This window comes from Topomyia yanbarensis, chromosome 3, assembly GCF_030247195.1.
Source record: "Topomyia yanbarensis strain Yona2022 chromosome 3, ASM3024719v1, whole genome shotgun sequence".
In the NCBI taxonomy this organism is placed as follows: Eukaryota; Metazoa; Arthropoda; class Insecta; order Diptera; family Culicidae; genus Topomyia; species Topomyia yanbarensis.
This window is the reverse complement of record NC_080672.1, coordinates 900,026-913,973: the sequence shown is the minus strand read 5'-3', so window position 1 is coordinate 913,973 and position 13,948 is coordinate 900,026. Positions and strand designations below refer to the sequence as shown.

Genomic DNA, 13,948 nt, shown 5'->3' with positions numbered 1-13,948 from the left:
GATGTGAACTAAATTCACGAACTTAGCCACATTTCCGAAGCTTCTGAGGGTTCCACCGAAAATGTCCAATGTGGTCAATGAGGGTTTGATTGGGAGCTGAAACTATAAATCCAAGAAATTTAGAGCACATTTTATGAAGTTGTGCATATTTTAGATAACAAGCTGATACAGATTTATATGGGAATTTCACGCGTGCCCACTCTTTAACCCGTAACTACGGAACTGGAAGTTTAAATTAAATGAAATTCAATAGTAGCCTATGGGAATGCTGAACCTACCTTCTATAGGAGAAAGGCAAAATATGAAACTAGCGGTGCTAATGAATATGAAGTTGTTCTGCTGTTTTGCATAAATTAATCAATTTAAATCCTAGAATGAGCTTGAATTTAATGGTAAATGTAGATATGTAGGATACATGTTCATTTCATGGCTCATTGATGGATACTCCCACAAATAGCATATTTTCAGTAATTTTTTCGACTAAAAGAATATATTATTAAAATAAACTTACTGAATTAAAAGTAATAAATTTAAAGTTAAAGGGCAATTTCTCCATAAGAAATATATCGAATCGAAAAGTTGGTTATTTATTACGGACGCCATATTTCTCGACGTGACATTTTATTTAGCTTTGAGGTTATTAAATTGAGGTTTTTACACTAAATAGGTTCGTAATCTACCCACGGAAATCGCTTCGGTGCTTTTCGGACATAAACGTCTCTGTTCTCTGAATAACGGAGTTCCAACAGCTCAAGCTCAAGGTATTCAAACGCACTCCAATAAATGAGTAAGTAACAATGAGACTGCGAGAAAGAGATCTAATAACGGAAAACGCAAGAGCATTGCACTTATTGTATTTGAAATATATGTCAGGACCGTTAAAGATTGACCTTGACATGTTTGCGAAAATGTGCCCATAACTCTAGGTTGTAAAATAGGAAATAGAAACCTACGAGTTGTACCAATTATTTGAAACTTGTGACCTCGGAGGAATGTTAAAACACGGTAAGCGGAACAGGAAGCAGCTGTTATGGAAGAGATCGTCGACTTTGAAAATTTCATCAGTCTACTGTTTTGGTTTCTTCAATGTCGAGCAATGACAGACTGACTGTAATTATTTTTTGCATATATTTGTTATCAGCGTAACGAATTTGGGTGGTAATCAGAGCGTTTTAAAATATTTAACGACTTTAACCTCAACCCCTGGTGATTGACGACAGCGCCAATTTGCGCAGCATGCTTCGATGAGTTATAATATCAGCAGGCCATGCTTCGGACAGTTCATTCATTTTTGGGTTTTCAATAAATATAATCTCATGGCATGCCTCGTTGAACACGTTATCTCAAAATAGCTCTTTTTCGTATTTATTTTCTCGCTTGTAAAAATACAGTCTTGTACGTTTGATTACTCTCTATTCTAATATGAATTATTATGCTTGAGTATTATTAATATCTGCATTAAAACTATTGAACAAAATTAAAATCAACTTATATCCTAAACCAACATCTTCTTAAACGCATTCTGCAAAATCTCAAACTCCCCGTGAATGTTGCGCAGCATGTTGGCGATCTGCGGCTTGGAATCCAGTATTTCCACACTCTGGGTGTACGCATTGTACCGAACACCGAACGGACGCGGGATGGTATTGGCGAAATTAACCATCTTCTGAATTGCTTCATCGAAGCTACTGGACACGAAGTACACTGGTTGGTACTCGGTGATCGGATACTTCTGCACTCCGGTTTTGATTGGATCGAACTCCCGTAACTCTGGTTTGTCCGTTAGGCAGTACTGTAGTTCGCCGAACGATGACAGTAAACCGGCCCCGTAGGCTTTGAGTTGTCCATTTTGACGACAGAGACCGTATTCAACGGTGAACCAGAAGCACTGTGAAAATTGGAATTCAGTATTATTAAATAATTTGGTAAATTTAACAAAAATTTACTCACCGTTGCCAGTTTTTCCACAAACTCATCGGGAGCGCCAAGTGAGGCTAATCCTATCTCCTGGGAGAATTGTGCGAAGGACGGATCGGCAAACAATGGCGCGTGACCGAGCAGTTCGTGGCACACATCTGGCTCTGGAGTGTAAAGTGGCTTACTTGGATGACGAATGTACTGCGTTGAGTGGAACACACGGAAAGCGAGTCCGGCTAGGAAGTCACGTGACGAAAGAAGACCAGCAACCGGACGCAAGGTGAAACCCGTACAGTCCTTCAAGAAGTTCGATACGTCCTCTAACTGTGGGATATTGTCCTCCCTGTAGCCACAGTTTTCGATCAACAGTGGAAAGACGTGGTTGTGTTCTCGACAGGCGTGAGTTGGGTAGAGCTTGGTGAGATTGTTGAAGACCACCTTCCACGTATTGACTTCCGCTTCGGTATACTCGACATGCGGCAGAGGTTGACCATGTTTATAGTTGAACGCTATGTCAGCAAAGTACTTCCGACGTTCACGATAGGTCGGATCGGTGAATCCAGGATGGTCAGAATCGAGTTCAGCACCATACGACAGGATCTGGTTAGCGAAACGATCCAGGTCGCGAATTCGTCGAGGAAACCAAGGGACGGTGGCTGAAATGAGATATGATTAGTTAATTTGCTTATATTACCATAACTTAAAATCTTACCTTCATTATCCTTATAATCACGTGATATGATGTTGAAGTAATCGCTCTGCTCTCGAACCGCTTCGATTGCCACACTCAGGTTCTTGCTCTTACTGTCGCATTCGACCATGAACTCGTACCCTGGTCCACGGGTTGACGATCTTGATTCAATGTGCAACAGATTAACTTTGTGTTCCTCGAAGACCTTCAACATTTTCGCCAACGCTCCGGCCTCTTCTTGCAGGGGCGAAAATATGATGCTGACATTTTTAGCTTCCGCGGACTCGTGTCCTTCCATGATGTACGATCCGCCCTCCTTAAGGATTGGCTGTAAGTAGTGATGTTCCGAAGAGGATCAGAATAAAATTCGACTAAAAGCTTGTTTAGCCGTCCGTGTGTTTAAATTGAAAAGTTTCCCGCTCTTGTCGATCAATCGAGTAGAACTGAATCGGCACAACTTTCGAAGCGGTAGTTTTATACGAGTCCCCGTCGCCGATTCAGGTTCGCGGAACAAGGAGAATAATGAGCGCAAAAAAAAAACGTCGCAATTAAAAGTGATTGACGCTGCTGCTCATGCTTTGATACTTAGCTTTGTTTGTTTTTCCACTTCCCGAGAGGCACCAAACCGAATAGAACATTTGGCCCGAGATAGTGATGAAATTGTTCACGAGATTACGGAAGATGGCTGGAAATTTCGGGGTTAACCCGTGTAACTGCGAGTTGATAGTCGTGTTGATACTGTGAGAGGCTCGGTTGATTAGTCGATAATGGTGGTTTCTGCTTTGTTAGTGAGTTATGAGATCTCGATGGTATGTATTACGGAATGAAATGATTCATTTTGCCATACAGTTTAGAATAACCCAGATTAGTGTGAATTTTATTAGTAATTCTCTTTTGAGTATATCTCTTCTGCATACGGAAAAAATCCTTTCAGGTTTCTAAATTAAACGAAACGATGCTCGGAGTTGTATGGAAAGTATGGAAATGAAGGAAAATGTAATTGAATAGAAGGTGTATCGCGATGTGACTTTGACGGTTCTAAACAAGGAAGCTGTCGTATCACGTGAATCGTACTGTACTCGGTAATAGTTCGAATCGGGAATGGTTGTGTCACAAAAAAACTACAACCGTTTGCTTCGAGACTTTCCAATGATCGCAGTAAGCTTTGATTTTTCGACGAAAAAATTTTCATTCGTGCATCGGTGCGTTTCTTGTTCAATCCCATATTTTTGGGATATTGTTTCCGATTAGACGATTTAATCTGAAGAAAAAGTACAATTCTGAAAAACTAACCGGTGATTATTGTTTGAATGTACAAAAAATCGTGATACATTGAGTGTAGAAAGCATTGTGTTAAATTGTCATGAAAATTAAAGAGGGAGAATAAAACTACGGATATGTAAGTTATTTTCTATTTGCTCATTGTTCATTATTTCAACACTTATCTGTCAATTAACGTAACTGCAAATGAAAGCACCTCTTTGCTCAATTCTTTCGTTTCTTATTGCGCTTTCGTAAATATTTGAAAAGAATTCTAGTGTATATCGAAAGGCGCCATATTTATATAAAGAACTAAAATAAAAGTCACCAAAACGGAATAAATATCTAAATATCTATTTAATGCTGGCCGTACTGCAAGCCGTTCCATGCTTCTGACTGAGGAATGGTGTTTTTTGTCAATTTTCTCCCGCTGTCTGTTCGGCGGCGAGGCTGCATTTATTTACTAGGATTTTTTATTAGCTTACTTGGATGATCAGTCTTGCTGGTCCAACCGGCAGCGTGTACCTCATGCTGTTTTCGGTTTTAGTATCGAGTCGCCCTAGGTTTGCTCTAATGTTTATAATATTCATGCAAAAGTGACAGTTCCGAGCGAACCTAGAGCAACTCTGATCTGAAATCGAAATCGGCACCAGATTGGTGGTATGATGCCATGCAGTGGGAGGAAATGTAAGTTCAGTATTTATAGCAGTCTAACAAAGTTTGGAGGAATTTCCCAATCCACGTGAAGAGGACCTTTAACAAGGTCCAAATTTGTTTGATGGACACTTTTTAACATGGCCCTTTTAACTTGAACCTCCGCTAGTTGGACCATTCATTATCCATATGAAATGCATTTAAAGTGTCCAAATGTCAGGACAAATTTGTAGTGACCATTGAGTTTTTGGGGCGAACACGGTGCGGGGGTGTTGGTGCCTCAAGGACCCTGCGCAGGGTTTGGCCTCGGTTGATCGTGAAGGAGAGGGGAGGACCCTTCGTGTATTCCGCAGTCGAATTCGTATTTTTGTTGCTGAATGTAGTGAGGATGCTTGGGGCGTGGGACCTGGCATCGTATCAAAGAAATATTTCTGGGACTTTGAGGGTTTTTGAGGTGAGATGAGATTTGAGTATGAAGGTAAAGCTTTTGTTTTTGGTGCCGAATGTGTTGGAGGTGCGTGAGACGTCGAGATCTGATGTCGAAAACTCGGAAGGTGTTAAAATCTCGATTTAAAATTCTATGCGTTCCAAATAGAGGCTTTCAATTTTTTCGAACGCGAACCCAACCCGAATCCGAGTGCTTGAAAATTGAAAAACCCGAATCCAAGCCCGAATATTTTAAAATTGAAAAACCCGACTCAAGCCCGAGAAAATTTTGTAATTTTCAAGCCGATAAATTCAAAATTTAAAAATCTGAACCCGACCCGAACCAAAAAATTTATTATTTGGGAAACCTGATCTGAACCGGACTGGAGAATCAAGCGAAGATTATTAACGTTATGCACCCGAGCTGGATCCAAGGCTTATCTAATAATTATACTCGAACCTGAAGTAGCACCATACGCGTCCAGTTATATCTGCCACTGGCAAAACGAATTACTGGCGAGCGGAATTCCCATTTATATTTATTATTATTGAATTCCGAATTTGTAATGTTCTAAGAGCCTTGTAAATTGTCGACCTTGCCCGTAGTACTTAATCAAAAATTTTAATTTTTTATCGAAAACCATTCCTTCAAGAGTAGTGTTGTGTAGGTCTAATATATGTATTTTCTTTTATTTATTTGAAACAGCTCAATGCGTTAGCACAACTGAGCCGTGGGTCTTTTAATTTTTTTGCAATAAGTTAAAATAAAAAAATCTAAGAAAAGGAGGTGAAAAATTACAGCTGTCAACGTTCATTTAAAGTTGAAGGCTCACAATAATTTTCAATTCCTTTTGTGTTTTTTTTAACTCAGTGGTAAATTTGTAAAAACAGTTTCGATATGTTCGTGTATTGTGTATTAGTGAGAAAAAAAATAAAGGAAGCATTATACTGCCGGATCCACTGAAAATATTCAAATCGAAGGACAACATGGACCAGCAATAAGATAAGTTGTTTTTGTGATTTTTTTTGTCGATTCAGCCGATAGTAGTAAAGCATCGAAGAATTCTCGAGCCATTATTTGGGGTTTTGAAGATTTAATTCATTTTCGTTCTATCGGAGCTTTCAACTATTATTTCTTCCTTTGACCAGTGATTTACTTTTGTTCGTGGCTGTTTTCGTGATTGATCATTTTATTGAAGTTTTTTTTTCTTTTTAATTCATTGCACATTTCTCCAGAAACTGAAACAAATACATTCTTTTCGTAAATGCTATGAAAGGAGGCCTCTTTTAAATACCTCCGTAGCAAAAGGCAACACGGTGTCTCTGGTAGAACAATATTTAGAAAAAAATTAGTATCGCTGAAGTACTCACTAATCGAATGCTTAGATACCCCTCTTTTATTTGAGACTTAATTTGAAATGTTCTATCGGGGGGTCTAGAACAATATTTTTTTATCATTTTGACGATTATTCTTGATGATTGTATTTCAATGAATAGCAGAAGATATCGCACTTTTGGGGGATGAATCTTTAGACATACAGTATCAGAAGGAGGGGCTTGTTTCGTTAATATATGCCTCCGAAGACACCAATGACTGATGTTTAGCCAACCTCGTGTTAATTCAAATTTTAAATTTGAATAAGCAAATTTTTTTTCGGCATTTTTTTTGCTTCTAGTTGAACAATATTACTACTACTATGACTGTATTCAATATATTCAATGTGGTACACAGTCCCAAGTCGTTCGCCGCGGTTTTGAGAAGTTCCGGAGGATTTTCCTAATGTCACTGGTTATGGTTTCTTATCATTTTTATCTTTCGTGTTTGTGTGTTTGTTTGAGGAATCACTATTGTTGTTTTGAGCCAAATAGAAATAGCAATGACTTCTCAGACGATTTTTAGTATCGGTTTGGCCTATTGTGAAATATACGGTACAGTTATTTGTGTTTTCCGTCAACGCTCAACGATCGAGAGGTTTCTGTTTTCATGATCCTCTACTGCCTATTAGGACATAGAAATCCTGTATGAATTTTTGTCGAAGGTGAGTTGTCTGTTGGTTTGTATTTGTTATGTGTTTTTTTGTTTTTTTGTTTATATTACTACTAATTAACCGATTTCGTCAATTTTCTCTATTGTTTCAGAGAGCGAGTAAGGGCGCTATAACCCTAAGTTACTCCCAACGATTTATCAAACCCCCATCAAATTGAAACGGTTGTGTACGGTTGTCCACGTTTCTTCCTTATTCAAGGTTCAAAATAATCCGTTGATTAAATTATTCATTGAATGAATAATTTGATTGCCGTATAATTTTGAATCATCTTTATTTTGTACGCTGCACAGTTGGCCTGGCCGCTTTAATGCTAGTGTCATATTCAATATGTGCCACAAACATTAATAATGACAAGAAAAATTGAGGACAAACGTCTGCAATTTCCCAGGATCCCTACATGTATTGGCTGTGTATGTGTAGACTAGACTAGACTAGATAAGGTAAAATAAAAAAAAATCTAAGAATGTTGGTCTGCCAGATCTTGTTGACGCAGTTTGCTGCTGCGTGTTGAGATCCTGTTCCTGGGCGGTGAAGCCGCTTGGGGATCATTCATTCTGCCTTCTCTCGCGTTATTGTTCCCGTCTATGTCATCGATGCTGCTTTCTTGCTGTTCACGATCAGAGGTTCTTATTTGTTTCTTGTTCTTACGGGTCGCTGGTTTATTTTTTTTCATCGATATTTGCTTCTTTATTGGCGATGCTAGTTGTTGGTTTGGGAGCAGTTGTCGTGGTCGTTGTACCTGCATTATTGGTTAATTGGATCGTTGTTTTTGGTTTATCTGAAGGTGTCGGTGGCTGCTTGCTAGAGTTGGCTGTAGTAGATGAGTTTTGACTAGTTGCTTCAGCGCATGTTTTTCCGGTTGTATGGTTACAGAATTGACATTTTGGGGTCTACCCAGGATATGTCGTTTGCTTATAGGTCACACCTTCTTTCCGTGATTTGCATTCGATAGTCATGTAAGAAGGTATTGGTTTAGTCACACGCATCCTCACAATACGAACGCCGTTGAGAATGCCGATGAAAAAATTTCTCCAGGTGTCATTCGTTGTCTCTATATTGCGACATAATTCGTTTGATGTAATCTTCCCTAGTGCGCGGGGCCAAATCATGGATACGCACGTCCACCATGTCGTTTTCCATATGCCCGGGGATCTTGATTCTGATGTTATTAAATTCGAATATTGTTCTTTGCAATGAAGTTCTCTGTCTGTGCTAAACTTCTAAACGTGATCAAAACACAGTTTTTTACGTGGTGCAGCTGAATGTACGTAAGCGAGATTAAGCTCCATTTGAACCTTAACTAACTGTTCCACTTCCTGAAATGTGGGTTTTGTTTCATACAATTTGTTTGTGCATACAGTTTGATTGCTTTTGCTTTGTGCGAGGTCAGAAGACAGACTGTAATATATGTATTAAATTAAGTGATATCAATTGGAAATTCGTATTCGACAGTTTACACGACGTCACCCGCGTTACTGGCTAGAACGATCAAACTTGTGTCGAAGTGTGTCAATCAAGAACAGGAGCGGATCCAGAAATTTTTATTTTGGAATGAACATTGTACAAATATCAAGGGCGACATTATCGAACCATTTCGAATCGACTTTTTCATACAAGCTTGCATACCATAAATCTTTCGTTTCGAAATGCTGAATGTCACCCCAGTTTTGGTGGTCAAATTTGGTTTAAAATGATTTTAAGTTTGAAACTATATTTGAATATAAAATTGAAACTAATTTAAAATTTGTGTTTGTGTCACATTATTAACTAGTACGGTATGCGCGCCAGCAGAGATGCTTCGACATCTCCAATGGAGTTCTCGGAACGACTCCAAACTTCTACAAATCCACTAATGGTTTGAACATAACATACAATATTTTTACTATCAATTTCTTAAGATCGTGGAAAGTCGTGTATTTTCATGAAGGAATCCAGATCATGCAACGATTTATCCCGGGGACAATCCGAAAAAGCCGAACCCGACCATCTCTAGTTCCAAAGAAGTTATTTTTTCCAAAAAAGGATAACTATTTCAGGGGTGACGTCGGCTTTCGACGTTTTGTATATTTTTGTGTCTTTGTGATTGAACGAAGGTTGAAAGTTGCATCCTTTCAAGTCGGAGATTTTCTGGGCTTCGGGGGGCGATTTTCAGATGGGGGTTTTCCTAGAAAAATCCCGGGCAGTAGATTGCACTGGTGTTGCATTTTCTAGCAGCAGAGCAGGCCACTAGATGTGTTTCATTCCCACTTCTGCTAGAAAGTGCAAAATCAGTTCAGGATCCACTGCCCCTATGAAACTTTCGCACCTAGTGCAGCTTTCTGTAGAGAAATCTCTACCATTCCAAGAATTCGGACGCTTTGGAACACAAATAACGGCCTAGGCAGATCCAGAGCCGACCCTGGAGAAAAATTTTGGGTGAAAACTATTTTTTCTCCACCAAGGAGAACATTGTTTTCAACCACTTTTGCGAGCGGTGTTTCGAGAAGAGAACATGCTTCGTAAAGCCCGCTTGAATTTTATTAGAATCTAGAGGTCGTATAAAAACTTCAAACGGAAAGACATTTATCCGGTTCTTACAAAATTAGTTTCTTTCACTAACTTTTATTCTTGAATGTAACGATATACGATAGAGATGGGCCATTCGTTCGCGAACGGTTCAATGAACTGGTTCTTCGAAGAGAATGAGCGAACGGAAGTTCTTTTTAAAAGAACGGTAGTTCTCAATTCTCTTCAAAGCGAATGAACTGAACCTGACCCAAAGCCGTTTGGCGAATTTCTCGGACCGATTTTTAGGCGAACGAATGAAAATGAACCGACTTGCCGTCCCACAAACCGCTCTCTGTGCTCTCCCAGAATGGAACTGGCGAAGAACGACTCATCACATTCTCTATTTCTCTAGTTATACATCATGAAGAAATCGCTACCCTTGATGAACTTGTTAAGCATACAGGGGTATAATAGTTTGGGCACCATCTGTTTGGTTCCTCTCCAAGAATCGAATGTTTTGAGAGACATTCGCTAGATACAAGTAAAATATCAGCTGAACGGAAGAACGGTTCATCTGAACTAGTTCTTTTTACAGAACTGTTCAGTCGGGAATGGTTCTTCGAAGTGAACTGTTTCGCCCATCTCTAATATACGAATTACAATAGTGAGGTGGGGTCAAGTTGGTCAATTTTTTTGGCGAGCTCGTGTGCTGGTATTTTTGCACGAATTTTGACAAACAAGCATTCGTTGGAAAGGTTATACATTTGGCAACGTTTTGGCAATAATGGTTATATATCTGGCTAAATATTTTTCTAGGTAAATCCATTAAGGCGAAGGTACTTTTTTCTCCATGTTTTTAAAATCTGTGGGTAAGATAGGTCACTATATTCGAGAGCAAATAAAACAATGTACCCTGCTAGAAAATCAGAGGTTCAACTTTTAATTGAAGGGTATGATTACTGCAGATTATTTAAAAATTAATAACACAAATAATAAATGCAGCCCATTGAGGTCGTTCAGGTAAGAAATGAGAAAGTGGCAAATGTTGTGAAAAATCATAAAACCGTTGAAAAAACATGCTTTTCAGCAACTGCGTCTGGCTTTGTTCTTGCGAATGACTTCTTCGGTGCCCTCATCGTCGCCAGAGTGTGGAATTGAAGTTGTGCATTTCGGCTCACGTGGTTGCTTAGCTGTGCGACGATCACGTTTACGCTTCGGAGCATTTTTAATGTTTTCCTTTTCGTTCTTCTTTTCGATCAGTTCTTTTCGATTTGCTACTTCAGCTACACCTTAAATTATTATAATTCCTGACTAGAACTTTCCTTTCACACGAGCACGTAATGGTTAGAATGGAACCTTGAATTGTTTAGAGGCTGGTCGAATACTGGCGCCATCTTGAACATATGCAAATGTGTTCTTTATGTCCTCTTCACTTCGTTTTGGCAATTTTTGCATGAAATTAAGCACAATTTTCCTGTCAAAATAATTCTAATTTACATTATAGTAGTGTCCCCAAGCGTATATTTCATGTTGATGTTCGTTTTTTTTTTTTTTCAAAAGCATAAATATCGAAAAACCAACACAACACTCGTGTTCAGCATTAATTTTTACATAGGAAAACACAACGCAATTTATTTTACATGGCTTGCGGTGAACATGATGTCTAGCGAATCGCTGCACTAAATATAATAGAATAGACGTTAGGTTTCAGCTTTCTTTATGGATTTACGGATTGATTTGCACTGCTGGCATTAAGGTCGTCAAAATGTGAGTCCAAACTGGACTCACATTTCGACAACTGGAGTTTGGAATAAAGTAATGATATTCTGGGTACCTGGTCACCAAGAAATCGATCATAAAGAAGTAGCCGACGAATTAGCCAGGTGTGGTTCGTCAAACATATCTACCTGTGCCATCAAACTAGAACTTTCGGCTTGGGCAAGAGACCAACTACGAAACGACTGGCGTACCGTACAAGGCGCTCGACAAGCTAAGAAATTCACACATCCAGATACAACGAGAGCCAAAAAACTAATGGATCTAAAACGTAAAGATTTACGTATAATCACAGGTTAATTTACGGGACATTATCCTGCTACGTAACATCTGAAAAAATTGCCAAAGTCAAGATGACATTTGTCGATGAACTATGAGCCCGAGAGCTCGGAACATATTCTCTGCCATTGTGCAGTACTATTTCTTCGAAGGGAGCGATACTTCCGAAGGAATCTTATGACGCCTCACGAGGTATGGCATACCTGTCCCAAACGGCTCCTTAGTTACATTAATAATGTACTACCCGGTTGGGACGACACATGTGGGCAAACAAACACCTCGCTTCCAACTACATTGGATTCGGGCAATTTGAAACATGTAGAGCAAACAGGGGCAGCCACAAATGATAACCTGAATAGTGGTCGCAGTGGCAAAGTTTCGCCTAACAAAAAAAGAAGAAAAATTAACAGCCTACTCAAAGGTAATAGGATTATCACCACAACACAACTGAGTTTGATTTCACAATAAAGCCGTCTATTTCCTTAATTAATTTTTACGCTCGTAGTTCTACTAAAATGTTTATTACACCAATGCAACTCAGTTTGAGCTTTACGCTTGATGTTTTAACCGAATATTATACTCATGATTAAATTAATTGTCCTTATGAAGCAGGATCCACCCTTACAACTATTTTTTCAATCGCTCAATTATCTGTCTTGTAATTACTACATGCAGCGAACTGTTGACCAGTCTACGGCTAACTGCACAAATTGCGAAATTAATCAAAACACTAAATCTCATAGGAACAGAAGAGAGAACAAAGGGTAGGGAAAACCAGTTCTTCGCCGGCTGCACATCCATACCCACTAAGCTCGGTCTACTCGGACTCACATGCAGGGTTTTGTTGCAATCAAACATTGGTGTCTAATTAGTACCTATTTAGTGTGATTGTTGTTACATAGTCGCCGCTTCCCGCACGAACCGCCTTCTTCGATGAAAATGAGTTGAATGGTGTTTATTAACTTAGTTCTAATTGGCAGTTCAATGTCGGAGTTGTATTGTGAGGCAGCTATTTGAGTTAATCGGTACTCAAATTAGTTTTGATTTAATAAGTGAAATTCCCAAAATTGTGGAGGTGGGAATCTCGGCAGTATTGGTTATCCATCCACAAATCGAAAATATTTGGAAGAAATGTGGTTTTGCTCTCAGGCGTAATCGACAGTTTAAGTTCCTCACGAACCGTTTAAATTCCAATAAGTGCAATCCAATAAAAACTAGCTGAAGCTATACTTTCCCCGATTTGCTTTAGATTTAATAATTTTCTAAATACCGTTAGTAGCCTTGCGATCTATCACCGTCTAATAATATCTAACCCTTTCATTCACCTACCCCGTTCGGTTCCGATGGTCCATACATGTTGATACACTACAATCAGTACAATTCCTTGACAAACAGATTGAAATTTGCACAAATATTATGCAGCCACTGGCAGGGGTCACCGCGAAACTACGCTCTTATCGTGTTTTTAACAAAACAAGTAAACAAACAAATTGCAAACAATTGCTTGACTACCACAACAACAACAACACCTCCAGCGAAGCACAACAGTAACAGCAAGGCTATATTGCTAGCACGATCGAATCCAACCGGGCACTGATCAGGACCGGCTCCGCGTGATCGTTTAAGTAACTCCTCATCTATCTCTCGCAGCTAGCACCAAGATTAATCGAGATCAGTGTGGCGCACTTATTGGTCACTACGGTTTCGTGGGCTAGCTGATAAGTAATATGGGTTCACAAGTTGCCGGCTGGCTGGCACACTGTCCGAAGGGTTCGATTCGGCTAAGAAGAGGAAAATGATGCTGTAATCTGTGCGAGTTACCCGTGCAATAATTTATATAGGGTGTTAGGTCCATTGTCATTCTATTGCATAGTAATTTGAAGCCGTTCGTCGTCAGGGATCAAATGGGTTGTACGAATCGAATTTTTGTTTCACTCGAACATAAACCCGCAATTTCCGCGTTATCAGTGTACTGTTTGTTAGCAACTAAGCAAACATATTTGTACTAATATAAAAGAATTTAATTATGAGTTGACCAAGAAATCAACAAAAACTGTAACAAAAGGTTAAACTGTGATATAATACGGTTAAAATATACGTCTCACCTTAGAATACACGAAGTAATAATCGATTCTCCTGCTTACTACCGGCGTATTTCTGTTTGCTTTGTGGTGATAGGCCAACCCGTAACATTAATCGGACATGCCCTCAAATAATTCAGAATGTCCATTGTTTGATTACAAATTGGTGTTAGGGTAGTTTCGCTTGAATTAAATGATGACAGTAATTGTACGATCATATATACGCGTGAATTTGTTCCAAACGAGTTTTGAAATAATACAGTTCAATTACAATGCAAAAAACACAAATAACTACGAAGTTTCATAGAAGAGTAATTCAGATCTCGATA

The 13,948-nt window shown here is 39.1% G+C and overlaps 1 protein-coding gene across 1 annotated transcript; it reads right to left on the bottom strand.

Annotated features, from left to right (window-relative positions):
- Window positions 1-1,109: 1,109 nt before the first annotated feature.
- On the bottom strand, window positions 1,110-13,195 carry LOC131690888 (protein henna). The gene is made up of 4 exons (XM_058976960.1): window positions 12,868-13,195; window positions 2,630-2,936; window positions 1,951-2,573; window positions 1,110-1,888 (listed from the first exon to the last, which is right to left on the bottom strand). Exons 1-4 carry the CDS (start codon window positions 12,892-12,894, stop codon window positions 1,496-1,498), a joined length of 1,350 nt encoding a protein of 449 aa, XP_058832943.1. The 5' UTR covers window positions 12,895-13,195; the 3' UTR covers window positions 1,110-1,495.
- Between the last annotated feature and the right edge of the window lie 753 nt (window positions 13,196-13,948).

Excerpts from the sequence above, each read along its gene's own strand:
- LOC131690888 (XM_058976960.1), bottom strand. The coding sequence starts at position 12,894 with ATGTATGGACCATCGGAACCGAACGGG. Across the intron at positions 2,937-12,867 it reads GACCATCGGAACCGAACGGG|CCAATCCTTAAGGAGGGCGG; the intron begins GTAGGTGAATGA and ends CACTACTTACAG. Across the intron at positions 1,889-1,950 it reads TTGTGGAAAAACTGGCAACG|TGCTTCTGGTTCACCGTTGA; the intron begins GTGAGTAAATTT and ends CAATTTTCACAG.